Raw genomic sequence first — 18,947 nt, 5'->3', positions numbered from 1 at the left:
ATATATGTCATTTATAGAATGTGTGGATGGGTGTTGGTGTTTATATATACACACATCTGAATATTCTTTTGATTCATATTCTATTCATGTACATATTAAGGGGAAGAATATTGTGTGACAGTGGGAGGTTGTGATGGTTTCATATTTTGTAAGCAAACCTGTCTTGTACATGTGCATCCCTGTTTATAGTTTTTAAATATCTTTATTGTTGGGTAATGATCAAGTACTTTGTCTTAGCCACCGTAGTCTATGCTTATTTGGTTTGTACTAGGGGAGATTTGGGCAATGTTGGGAGTTTGTTGGACCAGGTAGTAGCAATATGTTTGGAAGTCAGAACAAACTCACATTCTCCTCATGTGCATGCTACTTCATATCCGTGAAGGAGAGGTCAAGAGTGACAGCTTCCATGTTTTTCTTAGCAATTTTTTTTTTTTAATCCAAGTTAAGTTTTATTCTTTGTACCCTTGATTTATAAAAGATGCTCTTTGGTATTACTGGATCCAATTAGTGGAATTATCAACACACTGTCTCGCTGTTCCAGGTAAGTGACCTCTGGTAATCCCTTCACAGCTCCTCAAGTCGGGTGCTAGCCCAGCTTGTGTGCTGCACAATATGAAGCAAAGAAGATCTGGACACCTGCACACCAACAATCCATCTTATTCAGCATAAACGTTAAAACCAATTGACAAGTGGTGTAGATACAGTGAAGGGACAAGAAGGTAGACACTTGTGCTAAAATCAGTGCTTAATCATTATTCAGTGGACCCATGCTCCAAATGCTGTTTTTAAAGCTTCAAGTGGTAGTAAAGTTAGTCCTTACAAAACTCGCTGACAGGCAGGGTTTTTTTTTTTTCAGAAGAGACCCTAGAGGTCTCTTCTGTCATAAATCAACCCCCTGGCTGTCAGTGCGTAGTGTGATCTGAGCTGCACATGCGCAGCTCAGACTGCATTTACAGCCCGCTCTGTGTACCGCTGCAATGTGAATCCTGTGCACATGCACAGGAGTGACGTCACCCTGACACAGCCAATCAATCTGCCGAAGATCGCAAACCCGGAAGAAAGACAGGGCGAAGAGGCAAGCAGCCGGGGACAAGGGAGAGTGGTGAGAGCGCAACGCTGGAGGGCTGCATTTGTAGCGAAGTCTGCCATAATGTACTAGTACTCAAACTAGTACATTATGGCTTAAAGCTGTCGGGGACCCATTAAAAAAAAAAAAAAAAAAAAACATCATAGACTTTACTACCGTATTAATGACAGCTGTCTCCCATAACAAGCAATGGGTCCACCTCCTACTGCACTGAGCCAGGTTTGAAGTAAAAACCGGCTCCAAAATCCCAGTACAAATGTTATCAAACACATACTGTGGGTGTGATCCGAGTCCTTCATCCAGCGCCACAAAAGTGCAAAAAAGATAAAAAAAAATAAATAAAAAATAAAAGCTATAACCCATGTTAAAAAAATCAACATCAAAACATTCCTCAAGGCAGTTCTATAATAACGTTAATCAGTTGCTTAAATCCACAATATTGATTTAAAGATGAAAAACTCAGCAAAGAAGCACAACATATGATGTAAAAAATGAATAGTGGATAAACAACAAAGGGCAAAAAAGGTATACAGGTGCATCTCAAAAAATTTGAATATCATCATAAAGTTAATTTATTTCAGTAATTCAATTCAAAAAGTGAAACTCATATATTATATAGATTCATTGAACACACACTGATATGTTGCAAGCATTTCTTTCTTTTAATTTTGTTGATTATGGCTTACAGCTAACAAAAAGCCAAAATTCAGTATCTCAGAAAATTTGAATATTGTGAAAAAAGTCAATATTGTAGACTCATGGTGCCACACTCTAATCAGCCAATTAACTCAAAACACATGTAACGGTTTCATGAGCCTTTAAATGGTCTCTCAGTCTGGTTCAGTAGGTTACACAGCCATGGGGAAGACTGCTGACTTGACAGATGTCCAGAAGACAGTCATTGACACCCTCCACAAGGAGGGAAAGTCACAAAAGGTCACTGCTAAAGAAGCTGGCTGTTCACAGAGTGATGTATCCAAGCATATTAATGGAAAGATGAGTGGAAGGAAAAAGTGTGGTAGAAAAAGGCGCACAAGTAAAAGGTATAACCGCAGCCTTGAGAGGATTGTGGAACAAAGGCCATTCAAGAATTTGGGGGTGATTTACAAGGAGTTGGCTATGGCTGGTGGCAGTGCTTCAAGAGCCACCACACACACAGGTGTGTCGAAGACATGAGCTACAACTGTCACATTCCTTGTGTCAAGGCACTCCCGAACCTGAGACAATGTCAGAAGTGTCTTACCTGGGCAAAGGAGAAAAAGGATTGGACTGTTGCTCAGTGATCCAAAGTCCTTTTTTCCGATGAAAGTAAATTTTGCATTTCATTTGGAAATCAAGGTCCCAGAGTCTGGAGGAAGAGTGGAGAGGCACAGAATCCAGGTTGCATAAGGTCCAGTGTATGAGCCATGTCATGTGTTGGTCCACTGTGTTTTATCAAGTCCAATTCAGCACTACCAAGAAATTCCTAGAGCACTTCATGCTTCCCTCTGCTGACCAGCTTTATGGAGATGCTGATTTCATTTTCCAGCGGGACTTGGCACCTGTCTACACTGCCAAAAGTACCAATCATGGTATCACTGTGCTTGATTGACCAGCAAACTCGCCTGACCTAAACCCCATAGAGAATCTGTGGGGTATTGTCAAGAGGAAGATGGGAGACACCAGACCCAACAATGCAGATGAGCTGAAAGCCACTATCAAAGCAATCTGGGCTTCCATAACACCTCAGCAGTGCCACAGGCTGATCACCTCCATGCCACGCCGCATTGATGCAGTAATTCATGCAAAAGGAGCCCCGACCAAGTATTTGGTATAGTGCATACTATACTGTACATGGACATACTTTTCAGTAAGCCAACATTTCTGTATTAAAAATCCTTTTTTTATTGGTCTTTTATAATATTCTAATTTTCTGAGATACTGAATTTTGGGTTTTCACTAGCTGTAAGCCATAATCATCAAAATTTAAAGGAAAGAAATGCTTTAAATATATCCCTCTGTGTGTAATGAATCAGTATAATATGAGTTTCACTTTTTGAACTGAAATAAATTAACTTTTTGATGATATTCTAATTTTTTGAAATGCACTTGTATGTGTGACAAAACAAATAAAAGATGTTTACAATGTTTAAATATACATCACAGGGGAGAGAGAGAGGAGGAGGACACAAAGCATAGGTGTAGGGAGGTCACAGGTGCTGTGCAGACAAGCAACTCATAAAAATTAGAGAGATCCCAGACCCTCAGTTGGGCCGCTAAAGGAATAGTGTTCTTATACCAGGTTATCACTATATTTGGTATGAGAAACTTTGAAACAATCTGCAAAGAGTACGATCTCTCCCCCCATATGCACTTCAGATACATACAACTGAAACACGCACTCCAAACACAATTTGCAAATGGCTTCCCCAATCCACAATCACTAGCATTATTAGACGTGATCACAGGATCAGACCCAGACAAACTTATCTCTACTCTGTACACCACCCTACGCACCAAAATGGTAGCCAGAATTGCCGATAACGCAAGGATTAGATGGGAAAATGATGTAGGGCCAATAGACAGTTCTGACTGGGAAGATATATTAGAAAATGTCAAAAAAACATCACCTAAAATCTCAGAACGCCTGACCCAACTTTATATAATACATAAATCCTATCTCACACCAGCTAGAATCGCCAAATATTCCCCACAGCAGAACCCAAACTGCCCTAGGTGCTCCAGTAACTCTTGCACATTCTACCATTTAATATGGCTATGCCCGGAAATACAAAGCTACTGGACACAGATCATTAAATTCCTCCACGATCACATGGGATCACCGATCCAGCTAGACCCCAAGTTATGTCTTTTTGGTCTATTGCCAGATACCATTAAAGATAGATCAACAATCACATTTCTCAGTGAATCATTATTCTATGCTAGAAAATTGGTCGCCAAGTACTGGATGGGCACTGATTGTCCGACCATACAGATATGGACTAGGGAGGTGAACGCGTCACTACCATACAAAAGGGCTATGTATAAACACAGGGGATGCCCAAATAAGTACTATAAAATATGGGACAAATGGCTGAACAATGATAATACTTGCTTACAGTAATCTTGAAATATTCTAAGCGTCTATTGTGTCACCCTTTACCACACTATGATATTATGTTACACAGGCCCGAGCTATAATCCCCAGCAAATGCCACATGCTAAGGTTTATTTAGGAATACACTGATGAAAATAGTGAAGTATTGTCTGTAATCATATCAAACTTTGCCTTACTGTAATCTGTATAACTTACCTGTGTACCTTCATACCTCTTGGGAAATATCCCTTCATGTGATTGCAAGTGATGTATTATAACTGTACACTGACATAATTTTTCAACAATAAACATGTTTCTTTAAAAAAAAAAAAAAAAAATGAGAGAGATCCCACTCATAATTTCATCCATTCGAGAGCAATGTACACAAATAAAAAATCCCAAATACTTCTCGTCTGCACAGCAACCTGAAGCTATCCCCCTGTGAGGTCTTCCAACATTCTCAATCCCCTGTATGCATAAGGCAGCAAGCTCGCTCCCATGTGAACTATTAAACTGATTGGCAACATTAGTGGAATGATTTTTCTAAATGTCATACACATGGTCAGGGAGGCGATCCCACAGCCTTCTAGTTGTCCTGCCCACATATTGTATCTGACAGGTTTTACAGGCAATTAGTTATATCAGGTGTTTAGTATTGCAATTGATAAAGTTTCTCATTATTTTACTTTTTCCACTTACTGTAGAAGCTGATTCCTCTCCCCTCTGCAATCAGGGACAACAACGACACCCGCACATACCAAATCTGCATTTTCCCTAAAAATGTATTAAATTATGAGTGGGATCTCACCAGTGGTGGCCTGTCCATTAGGGGCGCAAGGGCTCCGCCCCCCTAATCCATGCGCCCAGCCCATAATCTACATGCAGGGCGCTGGATGCATGGATTTCAATAGGGGTTTTTTTTGCTTTTTTTGTTGTTGTTTTTTTAGAAGCACGTGATTAGAGCCTGAGGCTCTAATTGGCTTCAAAAAAGGGTGGGCTCAGGGAGCAGAGCACTGCACCCTGAGCCCACCCAGTTGTGTGACGATAGAGAATTAATATTCGTTATTGTTTTCCTGGTTGTCCTCCCGGCCAATCAGGAAGCGGGTCCTGGGACCCGATTGGCCAGGGAGTCTCAGAACCCACTACTTGTTTGGATGGGAGGAGAAGCAATGGCCCAGACTCTTCCCTGGAGCAAGGAACAGCATCAGCCTCCTAATGTAAGGCCACTGATCACCGCCGTCTGTTTTCCGCGGGGGGGCGGGAGAGACTGATCACCGCCGTCCCTCTCCCGTGTGGGGGGGGAAACTGATCGCCACCATCTTGAGGAATGTTTTAATGTTGATTTTATAACATAGGTGTGGGTTATAGCTTTTATTGTTTTATTATCTTACACACTGCAGTGCGTTGATCCCCATGTCTCTGGCTAGTGCACTTTTGTGGAGCTGGATGCAGGTCGGATCATACCCACAGAATGTGTTTGATAACATTTGTACCGGGATTTTGGAGCTGGTGCTTACTTGAAAACCTGGTTCAGTGTAATAGGAGATGGATCCATTGCCTGTTATGGGAGGCAGCTGTCATTAAACCTTAAAAACAGCATTTGAGACACAGGTCCACTGAATATTAATTAAGCACTGATTTTAGCGTGAAACACATCTACCTGCTAGTCCCTTCACTGTATCTACACCACCTGTCTATTGGTTTTAAAGTTTATGCTGAATAAACTAGAACTAGTTGATATGCAGCCGTCCGGATTGTCTTTGCTTCTTAGTGGAATTATCACTTTGTTATCATACCTTCTGCCTTCACTTTCACGGATCCTTTATATGTATTATGTTATTTGGCTACTCAGGTAAGCTCTAGAATAGATCGATGCTGATTCAAAATTTTGAATTTGTCTTGATATTAACTTGCCAATGGTACTGCTGTTTTTTTTTCATTTTTCAATCAAAGGCGGTCAGGTCCTAGAAATGGCTGCATTGCTTAACCGTCGTTTAGTTGACAGGGAAGTCTTGGACCAGGCTGTGCTGTCTGGCAGGTTGTCTAGACAAACCAGCCAGCAGAATTCTAAATCCTTTGGCATGTAATATATCTCACATTTATGTATGTTTTAATTGTGTTTTATGCTGTTTGCACTGAGATCAAAGGTAACAAAGAAAAGGGTTAGATGACATTCTAGTTGCAATTTCTATTCTTAGTATAAAGGTGTACCTTTTTATTTTTCTATTAGGAACGTTCAGAACACAGGAAAACCAGATATTCCTTGCTCCTTGTACATGAAGGAATTGCAGGGTTTTATCACAAGAGTAATGAGTGACTATTTTCGACATTTTGAATGCTCTGATTTTGTATACGACAATACTGAAGCAATTGCTCAAAGAGCAATAGAGCTTTTCATACGCAATGCAAGTCTGCTGCGGCCACTGGGTGAAGGAGGGAAGATGAGGCTGGCTGCTGACTTTGCCCAGGTAAGAGTATGTGCTTTAAAGATAACCTTCTAATTACTGAATGTTTTAATAGATTGCTATTAGCTAGCAATAAATCTAGTAAAATTATTAAATTAATTGAGTTTGCTAATTATAAACACAGTGTATGATTCTATTGACAGCATTTGGAAAAAAAAATGATAAGAGTAGATTGTGACTTTCTAAAAATTTGTCTTCTTCCAAAAAGTAAAACTTAGTCATTCTAAACCTATGTGGACATGCGTGACACTTTGCGCCATCTGGGGCAGGTCATTGATTGTGGTTGATAGATTGACGTTATGTGGGCAGGATAAGGAAGAAAGCAAGCAAAGGGGATGTGCTCCTCTATCAATCATCAAAACCCTTGATTCACCCCACATGATGTGCAGGAAAATCACATACGGGGAACAGAGAGATCACACCTTCATGATATTGATTTTAAAGCATGCGCAGACAGAGTGGCAATGGAGAGTACTGGGGATCACCTGCAATAGCTTTGAATGGACTTAGGAAAGAATAGGATAGCAAACAGACATTTTACCTTTACAGCTGATATTGAATTTTCATCTTTTGGGTTTGCCGACACTTTAACAACCCATTGTTAATTAATAATGGCACAAAACAAGGGCATCCCCTTTCACCTCTACTATGTAACATAAAAAAACTAATAATTCTATTTTTTTTGCAACAGATAAATTTGCAGTGGGGTTAAAGAAAGCAAGTTACCCTGATTTGTGAAGTGAATTACTTCCAATAATCTTTTAATTTGAAATGCACCTGCTTTCCACCCAAATGTTGAAGCTCTGCTTTTCTATCAAAAACAGGTATCCGCTCCCACTTCCATGAAAGGGCACAGTGGCGAGCTAAGTCATTTGCGGCCCCTCCTCCTTGCCCCCCCCCCGATGTCTTTTGGGAAAAACACACAGGTCCCAGAAGACAGCGGGACTATTCAACTCGTGCATGCGCAATAGGAAACAGGCTGAGAAGCCACAAGGCTTCACTTCCTGTTTCCCTTAGTAAGGATGTCGTCACCTGCACACGGAGCCGACAGATGGGTCGGCTTTGGGTGCCGACATTTCAGGCTCCGTGGACAAGTATGTGTCCTTATATTTGTCTACCCACAGTTGCTATGGAGAGGAGGGTATTCTTTAGTAATTTCCTAGGGTGACACTGCCGCTTCTCCATAGACACAGGACTTCTTTTCATAACTTAAAGGAGAAGTATAGCCAAAGGTCTTTCGGATATACTTCTCCTATGGATCACAGGAGTGCAGTTCATTCTGCACTCATGTGATCTGTTTTCAGCCAACAGCAGGCTGCAGTCACAGAGCCAGTCCAGGCTCTGAAAAGATCCTGACCATACGGTCGGGATGCTCCTAGAAGCGAAGCCTGGACCGACAGCTGGCTCAGCCTCTCAGTGACGAGCTGAGAGCCTAAACCAGCCCCGGGGGATGGGCTCTCTGCTCCTGGCTCTCTGCTCACAGAATGCTGAGAACTGAGCGATCAGTGGTGTTTCGTTCTCTGTGCAGGGGTGGCGGGGGACAGATGCAACTTTGGATCCATGCTGTATCCACCTAGGTGAGTATAAATGTTTTTTTTTTTTTTTTTTTTTTTATAAATCCCTTACTTCTCTTTTAATTTTGTACATAAAAAAATGACAAACCTTTTGCACAAAACTAAGTAGAAATGTGTTTTTATGAACTCCACCGGATTACTTGATGGCTTAAGGCTTAGAAATTAAAATAAAATATTTTTTCAGATAGAGATGAGCATATTGATTCACAAATCTTTCATATTCATCACATCAGGTTACAACTTGCAAATTTGCAGTCCACCTGAGCATGCATATACTGATTTGTCTGATCTACAGAGAATCCTGCAATTTATCAATTTGAAAGATAGAATTTTGAAGGGCATGATTTCTCCTAGAGTGAAAAAATCTGCCTGCAGAATTTCAGTAAAATAAATAAGGTATATTTTAGTAGCAAATTATTTCACATATTTCCTTTTGCAAGCATATAATGAATAAACATTTTTTTTAATAGGCGGGCATTTAGTTCACAGTGAACTTAAAAAAAGCATCCCCTCTTCACCTGAATTAAGGTCCTATATATTAGTATACAATTATTGACCTTTATTGATGTTGCAACATTTTATTAGCAACTTAGTGTATCCACAAATTAATCTCTTCCATTGAACTTGATGTCTGACTCACCCATATTATACAAGATTGCCTGCAATTTGTCTCCTTTTTATCTCATAAGTTTGCAAAATCGACTTTGCTGCTATCCTCTACAGCCTGGCATAATGGTAATCGTTGTATTAGAGGGAAATCAGTCATTTGAGCAATCTAAGTTGTCCCATACAGCTAAATCCTTTACAAAGATGAATTGTCTATCTATAAACTAGGGTAATTTTATCTTTTTATTTTGCACCAAAATATTTTAGATTTTATGTACAGTCCAAGTTTTTGGTCAATTTATTTTTTGCCTTTACTTTTTACATGATGCTGTCATTTATATGTGGTATTGGAATCCTGCCATAAAATACTGTAAATATATTCTCCACTGTATCCAACAGAGTATTTAATTTCCTTTTCCCTACACTTCCTCTCTGAGCTATCGTTTGGTCTGATGTAGCTTTTATTCCCTTAATCCAGGCACAATTACCAGAGATGTCACCTTGAAAAGCTACTGTACAGACCAATTGTTGTAGTTTCAGGCAAAATATATCTTGTAATTTAATTACCATGATTAATTATATTGGATAAAAAAATAAGTAAATTTGAGGACATTGATTAACCTGAATAAATGATTTAATATGGAAATATTTGTTTGTTTGTTTTTTTCATTTGACAGAATTCTCTGCTGGGTTTTATCATTGTGTCACTGTTGGAAAGATTCCCATCCTCTCCTGATGACAATGCTATCACTAGCAGAGGAAGGGAGAGAAAATCTCTTTAAGGCCCCTTTCACACTTGTGCGACTTGGGACTGAAAAGTCTCATGACAAGTCGTTCCCCATGATTTCCAATGATAACCATTCATATCTGTGCGACTTCAAGCCGTGCAGACGTCAAAGTAGTCCCTGTACTACTTTGGTCCAACTTTCATGCGAATTGAGGTCCATATACCTTAAGTTTACACAGGCATTCCCTGAAATTGTGGCAAAATCGTGCGACTTTGATGTTGCTGTAGTGTGAAAGGGGCCTTAAGGGGACACAAACCGCAATATAGAGGTTCTAGTCTTCCCCACTCAACCAAAAAAAAAAAAAATATTACTGCTGTGTCCTTTTTAATTTTTTTTTTTTTTTTTTTGCTATTTTAAATATTTTTATTGGATTTTAAAAGTATGACAAGATATGATTATACATCAGACAAGTCAAGACAACATGAATATAAATGATACAGCGGCATAACTCTGCAAGGTAACATTTTATACACTAGAGATTCACCATACAATAAAAGTAATTGACATCTCTTGGATTCGAAGAGCATATTACCTGAGTCACCTCGGACCCTAGTGTTGAGTACAGTATCTTAAACCATTTCCACTACCAGGACCCCTTAATGGGATCATACTGTGCTGGGGAGAGGAATGGAATCCATCTTCTAAAGGCCTAAAGGCAGAGGAATACAACAACAAAACAACAGAAGAACCTCAGGAACAAGAACTAGCAGTCAAAATTGGTAGTATAAGTCACTCTAGCAGTGACGCTGCATAGTTGAGAAAGAAAAGAACTGGTTTTATTAGCAGGGACCAGCTACCTAGGGAATAGATCTTCAAAACAATATTACTAATGTCCCTTCCAATGATATCCAACTAAAGGAGCAAGTCCTAATTTTACATTCATGGGGTGAAGGACAGAAGAGTTGGGGGAAGAAAGAAGAGTGAGGAGAAGTAAGAGATTGCTATAGAGGGTAGAGAAGAGAAGGGTTGGCTGTCTGCTAGGCAGGCCCAAGTCTGTTGAGAGAATAGCTCTACGGTTTTGGGGGATCCCCTATTCCAACATGCTGTGTCCTTTTTAGAGAGATTTTTCTTCTCCCCAGTAAAACCTGACAAACGTTCTTTTCCTTCACTCCACTTTTATGAAGTATGTCCAGAAATGGTATGCTGGTGACAACATGTAAATTATCAAAAGTGTGTTTTAGATTGCTGTTTTTTTAAATTCTAAGTAATGGTTATTGGTTACCTCAGACCTCGTGACATTTTCTTCTGTGGTAAGTTCTCAACCATGATTCCAGGGCATCTTTTGTGCCAATACATTTCTTTGGTATCGTGTACCAGACTGGAGGCTGAGGTGACGAGAGGGCTCCCCTTGCGGCTGAGTGCAGAGTACCTCTGGAGTTAGTGACAAAGAATGCTATGCCCAGAGATGCACGGATGGCCTGCAGATGAAGTTGTCTGATTGTTCCAGATGCGGGACACCCTGGAGCAGATAAGGTAGTCACAGCCAATGATTCTCTGAAGAAACTTAGCGGATCTTGACAGAAACGTCAGAAACCAAGCCGAGGGTCAAACACTGGAAGTCAGTCAGGAGCAGAGGCAGGAAGTGTAGTCGAGATCAAGCCGGGGTCAAACACAGGATGTCAATCTGGAACAGACAGAAGCAGGTCTGTGAAGCAAGCCGGGTTCAGAGCCAGGAGAGAAGCCAGAGCAGGTCCGGGTAAGCCGGGTCAGCAACAGGTAATCAAAACAGGAGCACAAGGCACAGGAGCACAGGATTTAAGGCTGACGATAATCCAGCAATTTGTGAGAGCCACTGGTGTCCTTATAAAGGCCAGTAAACACTGGTAATCAGCATGTTTTGCGTACGCACGTTTGCCATTGCGTGCCATTCGCTAATGTGCATGCGCGAATTAGCGCAGCCACATTGGATATTGGCATATCTGCCAGTTCTTCTTCGGATTCTTCCGTGACATTTGGACTGCCGCTCTGCATGCCATTAAGAATCCGCCAGCCCTCCATATCATGACCGGGACCATAAAAAAAAAGACCGTTTCATAAATTTATTTCATTTATTCTTGATAGACCTCCTTCTCCCACAATATCTACAGACTTCTTCATCCCAGTTACTGTTGTCGAGTATTACCATTTATCTCTTGTGTCTTTCCTTTGTCCTTTTAGACTGTAGGGTATTTTGGTTGAGGTTTTTATTTTTACTGGTCAACTGTTTGTATATTCAATGATGTTATGAAGGCCCTGAACAAATTACTTTGTAAAATGTTACAGAAAATATTGTCAATATATAGATCAATAATTGTTTTGAGGGCCATCTTTATTTTTTTCAGTATCATCTTTCACCCTGACCAAACGGATATCAGTCAGCTGGAAAATAGGGAATACTATTGACAGATCAGGACTAAGTTAGCAAAATCTTCCTCATTAATGTAAAACTCCATTCCTAGAAAGCCATATACAGAAGTACTCTCTGGTGCTGTTTTGAGTACAATTATGATGGTGCTGTGCCACCATTTAAAAAAAATAAATAAAAAAATTAAATTTTGACAGTATTCGTGAATATGTTTAGAAAAAATAAAAGCATTTTGTCTTCCATCAGAAAGCATAAAAGTCACTTCTCAGTAGGATATTCTGTGTGTCTGTCCATAAATTGAACCCAGGTCTGTCTTTACTGTATTTGTTTCACTTGTAACCTTTTTACAGCGTTTAATCAGTCTGACCTGCATTCTGTGGGTTAATCAAAAATTCTTTGACATTTATCTGACATTTTAATTTACACTAAATGAAACCACAAGAGTTTAGCCTGTTCATTATAAAACCATCTGTCAAATAGCAAGAAGATAAAATCCTAGTATTGGTTATCAGACAGTTGAGTAGCCCTGAAAACAGTCATAACATATACACCTAACTTTCTTTGTGAAAAAACACTGGGTGTGATGTTGTTCTGTGCCCATCCGGTTGTTTGCACCATCATGTCCACAAATGAGGGTGTCTCTATAAGGTAAACTCATAGACAGTAGATACCGAGCAGACTTAGTGTAATTGACTGTAACCGTGTCCTCCTTTTGTATCACTCCCTTATACCCTAATACAGGGGTGTCAAACTCAATTGCATCACAGGCTGCATCAGCATTATGGTTGCGATCTAAGGGCTGGTTGTATCTCTAAGACTATATAAATATGTCTACTCTTTATCATATTCAATAACTGCCTCTGCATTTGATTATTACTGGTTTTAATAATAACTTAAGACTTAAGCTGTGAAGGGCAGGTGCAGACCGGAACGGAGCCCACTCACACTCCTGTAGCAGATGCAAGATTGAAGTGAGGGTCGCACACTGCTGGTATCATCCACAACAAAGTATTTTGAGAAAATGGTGCGCTTATTCCAACATACAACATACCATGATAGACAACATTGCAAAAAAATCCCCTAGATCAGAAAAAATGAATACATAAATAAAAACAATATATGAATAAATAGATAAATAAATGAATATCAATCTATGCGTATAAAGTCCTCTTTAGTAAGTTAATAGTGACTTCTTAAAGTGTCCATACAGTGCTCCTCCAATACCGGGAATTAAACTGTGATACGTGCCACCACTTCCACCACCGGGTGCAATACCCACTCACCTTAAGAAGCGACCCTAAATGGGTCAGACCGTGCCTTCAAACTATATAATCTTTAGATGGTTCAGTACTGCTGTTGGAGGTAAGTATCCAGGATATCCTCCAGTGTATAGAAAACCACTGTCCAGGAGTGACTCAAAGCGAAGAAAAGGAAAAAACTTTCATTGCGCAAACATGTATATAAGTGTGGATTTATTGAATATAACCATATTCCACTCACATATTCAATCGTCTTGTATATTGCATTAAATATAAGGCAAATCAGGGAGATGCAGAGCTCTCCTCCTCACTGCTACTACCGGGTTGCTGAGACACCGGAAGTGACATCACTTCCGGTGTCTTAGCAACCCGGTAGTAGCTTCTCAGAGACAGAAGATAAAAGCAGCTGAAAATTTGTGTCGGGGGGGGGTATTGTTAAAAATTGTCTTGTCACGTCACAGCTCTGCAAGTCTCTGCCTATGTGGAGGAGGGGGGGTTTGCCTTTCCTCCAATCAGCTGTCTCCCAGTGTAAGCTACATTCATTGCAGTATGAGGAAGTAAAAATTCTAACGATGTAAGAATTCTGAAGAATATAGAAAGGGAAACACAGCAGAGATGCATGTAAACCCTATGTAGCGAGATTTGTTTCATCTTTGTGTATTATCTGAGGCTGTTCACTACAATGCAGTATATATGAGGGTTTACATCCACTTTAAGAAAATCAGCCTCAAAAAATTCAAGAGGCCTTTATCACCACAGAAGACAACTGTGCTGGATGGTTTCTGGATTATTTCCTTGGTGACAAAAAACTCATTCACAATATCCATTCAACCCTAGAACTAGAACATCCCAGGACCAAGAACACATTCCAGGGAGGTTGGTATTTCATAAAAATTAAGTACAGATGGTGCAAACCTCTGGTAAGCCTCAAAAAAATGGAAGGCCAGATTATACTTTGCCAGATGAATTCTAATACGTATATGACTGTACTGTGCTATCTACTCAAAATCAATCAGCCAAATTATGCAAAATTCATAGGACAGCGCTACAGTACTGCTAGGACTCAAAACACATCGTGAAAGCTAGCCAGCCTTTGAAGACAAAGAAGTGGAATGTTCTTCAATAGCTAGGTCAATCACCTGGCCTCAGCCCGACTAAACATGCCTTTTATGTGGTAAAAGCAAAATTGTAGGGAGAACGACCAAGAACTTGCAGGAACTGAAGACAGCTACAGTAAAGTCCTAACAAAGCATCACTAGGGATGAAAATCAGCTTTTGGTGGTTCAAGATGACGAGGGGGCATTGATTGCAAATTATTTTCAATAAAGTATTATAGCCATACTACTTTTATTATATCTACAGTGCCTTGCAAAAGTATTCCCCCTCTTGGCTTTTTACCTATTTTGTTACGTTACAGCCTTTAGTTTGATTTTTTTTTAATCTGAATTATATCTGATGGATCAGAACACAGTAGTCTAAGCTGGTGAAGTAAAATTAGAAAAATATATACATAAAACTATTTTTCAGAAATAAAAAACTGATAATTGGCATGTGCGTATATATTCACTCCCTTTGTTATGAAGCCCATAAAGCTCTGGTGCAACCAATTACCTTCAGAAGTCACATAATTAGTGAAATGATGTCCACATGTGTGCAATCTAAGTGTCACATGATCTGTCATTACATATACACACCTTTTTGAAAGGCCCCAGAGGCTGCAACACCTAAGCAAGAGACACCACTAACCAAACACTGCAATGAAGACCAAGGAACTCTCCAAACAAGTAAGGGACAATGTTGATGAGAAGTACAAGTCAGGGGCAGGTTATTAAAAAAATATTCAAATCTTTGATGATCCCTGGGAGCACCTTCAAATCTATCGTAACCAAATGGAAAGAACATGGCACAACAGCAAACCTGCCAAGAGACAGCCACACACCAAAACTCACGGACTGAGCAAGGAGGGAGTTAATCAGAGAGGCAGCACAGAGACCTACAGTAACCCTGGAGGAGCTGCAGAGTTCCACAGCAGAGACTGGAGTATCTGTACATAGGACGACAATAAGCTGTACGCTCCATAGAGTTGGGCTTTATGGCAGAGTGGCCAGAAGAAAGCCATTACTTTCAGTAAAAAACAAAACGGCACCATTTGAGTTTTGCGAAAAGGCATGTGGGAGACTCCCAAAATGTATGGAGGAAGGTGCTCTGGTCTGATGAGACTAAAATCAAACTTTTTGGCCATCAAAGAAAACGCTATGTCTGGTGCAAACCCAACACATCACATCAAGCAAAGAACACCATCTTTCAGCAGTCGGACTGAGAAAGTGGTCAGGGTTGAGGGAAAGATGGATGGTGCTAAATACAGGGATATTCTTGCGCGAAACCTGTACCACTCTGTGTGTGATTTGAGGCTAGGACGGAGGTTCACCTTCCAGCAGGACAATGATCCCAAACACACTGCTAAAGCAACACTTGAGTAGTTTAAGGGGAAACATGTAAATGTGTTGGAATGGCCTAGTCAAAGCCCAGACTTCAATCCAATAGAAAATCTGTTGTCAGACTTAAAGATTGCTGTTCACAAGTGCAAGCCATCCAACTTAAAGGAACTGAAGCAGTTTTGCCAGGGGGAATTGGCAAATGCAAATGCAAAGCCCAGTGGTAATATGTGGCAAGCTCATAGAGACTTATCCAAAGCGACTTGGGGCTGTGATAGCCGCAAAAGGTGGCCCTACAAAGTATTGACTTTAGGGGCCGAATGGTTATGCACATTGACTTTTTCTGTTATTTTGTCCAATTTGTTGTGTGCTTCACGATAAAAAAAAAACATCTTCAAAGTTGTGGGCATGTTCTGTAAATTAAACGATGCAAATCCTCAAACAATCCATGTTAATTACAGGTTGTGAGGCAACAAAACACAAAAAATGCCAATTTGCAAGGCACTGTATATTATATACCTTTATGGCACTAAAAATGGGAGCACTATGTATAAAAATGGCCGTATATGGTAAACCGTTAAAGCAATATTACAAAAATCTTGTCACTGTTTGAATATTTATGGACTTATAATATTATATACAAGTTGCAGGGACTCACTTTGGTAAATCAGTATGTGGCAAATTCATTTTACCAGTTTACTACATTTCTAATGAGCAGGGTGAATATTATATATATACATAAATGTTTCTTCACTAGCAGTAGACATGATTTAAAGTCCACTTCAATAATGTATCATTTCTTTTTTTACAATATGCTTTTGTGACAAGCTAAGCAGTTCTAAAATGTGCAGAAGTGGCTTGTCTGGGGCAGGGCTTAAAGCATCAAGGATTTCTGTGTATTAGTTTCCTGCTGTTTAAATTCAGCCCTAAGCAGCGGTAACTTTATTATGATATCAAATTAATTACAGATACACTGATCAGATGTTAGATTGATGTGCTATTTTATAAAGTTTTCTCTGAGTTATATGATATCTGATTCATGCCATTAGGACTGTAGCAAAGAAAGCATTTTGTGAATAACATAGCTGCTGCTCTGTCAAATAATAAAATGGAGAACGTGTGATTTAAGCACCTTTTGATTGTGGAATGATTGTGTGGTTTCAGCATTGGACTTTCATGCACCACAGCTTCTAGAACTCACAGAAAATGAGAAAGACATCCAGTGAGTGTCAGTTCTTTGGCTGCAAATACTTTAATGAAAGAGGTTGTAGGAGAATACCTCTTAAGCTGACAGGAGGTTCACAGGTAGCACACTCTTCAGCAGAGCTGTTCTGTAGGGAATATTGTAACACACAACATGATAAACCTTGAAAAGGATGAGTGTGTCCTGGCCCCTAACCCTCTCTCCCACTGTTCTGTTAAGAGACAATAAATCTCTTGTTCGCATTCAAAAAGTGACTGGTGCCCATCATTTCTTCTTGCATCACACCCACCATGCCTGGTAACCCATTCTACAAGGAAGGATGTCAGCTCTCCCTAACCCTCAGGTCACCATTAGGCCTCTGGGGCCCCGGGACCTTGCTACAAACATAAGTGAACTTCCATATTAAAAACAGGGACAGGCAAACTACTAATGTGTATAGAAAAGGCTGTTTCACAACAGCAGAAAACCTTACATTTTCAAAGCAGAAATTGAGTGGAAAGGAAAATACCAATGTAAAAGCAAAAAAATAAAAGAGCTGGGGGAAATTCAAACAGGCCTCATGATTGCTTCTGTCAGCTATCACTATGCCACCATTGATTACAATAAAAACCAGGAAACCTATAACTAAGATGATATATCACCAGGTTAACCTCGAGTGTCAGTATATTCCTCAGATACAGAGTATTGGATGTAGAATTTTACAGCTGCTGCCACTTCTGAAAAAGCACCTTAGAGGAGACTTTTTCATCGGTCTTCTTCAGATTTGACCTCCTAGCTTCTGTCACCTTTTCAGCTATATGTCCAGCACAGAAAATAATCCAGATGATGTTTGCTAAAAACAAAATACACAAAGCCCTAGAGGAGCTGCACTTTTATGACTACCATAGAGGAACATTAAATAAGTAAAAAGGACAAAAAATATAGATCCTGCATCCATGTAGTAGAGAAATGTGAAAAATGTAAAGTGGGAAATATACTATATAAAGTTGAATAATATTCTCTTCGTAACAAAAACCCTTGAGTGTAACTTGTTAAGGATTAAATAGAACATGTACAAGTTACCCAGACTGAACAGAAGGTTAATAAATCGCAGCATTCCAGAGGAGAAGACAGCATTCTTGCTCCAGACAGCAGATTTCACAATACCCACAGAAGTCAGATACAGGCCAGGCAAGGTTGTGATAATAGGATCCCACTGATTAAAGTGTCCCTGGCAGTAGTGCTGAGCTTGGGAAAACCTCATCCATGCATGGGTCTCTTTGTTCTTGTGTGATTTTTGAGAACAGTATGCTGGATAGAAGAAACAGCCACTGTACAGGGTAGAAAGGTAATGGCCTAGGCAGAGACACCTTCCGCCAGCCAACCTGAGCCGCACTGTAGACTTCCTGATGCCTTGGTGCACGCTGGATCGCTGTCCGTGCTGCGCTCTGCTCCCAGGTACTGCCTTCTTGTGTGTCCCCCGGTCCTCAGTGCCGGAACTTGTTGTGGCACTGGGCTCCGGGGTTCAGCCTAAGTGCCCTAATAGTCGATGTGGCCTGGGCCCACTACATCAGTATCCGCTGTACCCCTGATGGCAGCCCTGTGTGCGGGAGGCAGGGGAAGGGGGCTTTTTTGAAATTGCTTGTTTATCAGGCCAAACTTTATTTAAAAAATTAAACGCTCTCAAACCAAGTTACTCTCAAACCAAGGTTTTACTGTATAATCAAATGATTGTTGTGAATTCCATTTTTGGCTCTGTATTGCAACAACATTTAGAGTCAAAACTTAGTTTGATGAGGTGTGGGCCTTTACAAGTATGTTTAAGAGGCTCAAATAGTTTAATATGGAATATGGAAAAATAGATAATGATAATAAATAAATATGGACACACACTGGAAATGCTGTACATGTGTTTACTGTTCTACAAGGAATTTCCATTCCGTTTAGACAGTCTTGCAATTTACAAACCGCCTGGCTCAGCCAGCAAGATCACTCTACTATTTTGTGGTCCAATTTTACTTGGTCACCATTATGCCCATTGCAAAGATGATGATGCTTACCAATTGGATGGAAGCTCAGAGATGACATAAGAAACTGCAAAGCTGAACATAGCAATAAGTGTGTCACCTA

At 40.1% G+C, this 18,947-nt stretch overlaps 1 protein-coding gene and 1 pseudogene across 1 annotated transcript in view; one reads left to right on the top strand and one right to left on the bottom strand.

Annotated features, from left to right (window-relative positions):
- Window positions 1–18,947, top strand: part of COG5 (component of oligomeric golgi complex 5) — a 541,624-nt gene that overhangs the window by 479,811 nt on the left and 42,866 nt on the right. The window contains exon 18 of the mRNA XM_073619666.1: window positions 6,394–6,631. Within this exon, the coding sequence (XP_073475767.1) occupies window positions 6,394–6,631 (238 nt within the window). The remainder of the gene's footprint in view (window positions 1–6,393; window positions 6,632–18,947) is intronic.
- On the bottom strand, window positions 17,161–18,905 carry LOC141131143 (dol-P-Glc:Glc(2)Man(9)GlcNAc(2)-PP-Dol alpha-1,2-glucosyltransferase pseudogene; annotated as a pseudogene).

This window comes from Aquarana catesbeiana, linkage group LG03 (assembly GCF_042186555.1).
Source record: "Aquarana catesbeiana isolate 2022-GZ linkage group LG03, ASM4218655v1, whole genome shotgun sequence".
In the NCBI taxonomy this organism is placed as follows: Eukaryota; Metazoa; Chordata; class Amphibia; order Anura; family Ranidae; genus Aquarana; species Aquarana catesbeiana.
The sequence above is the reverse complement of the archived record's forward strand: the minus strand, read 5'-3'. Positions and strand labels throughout refer to the sequence as shown.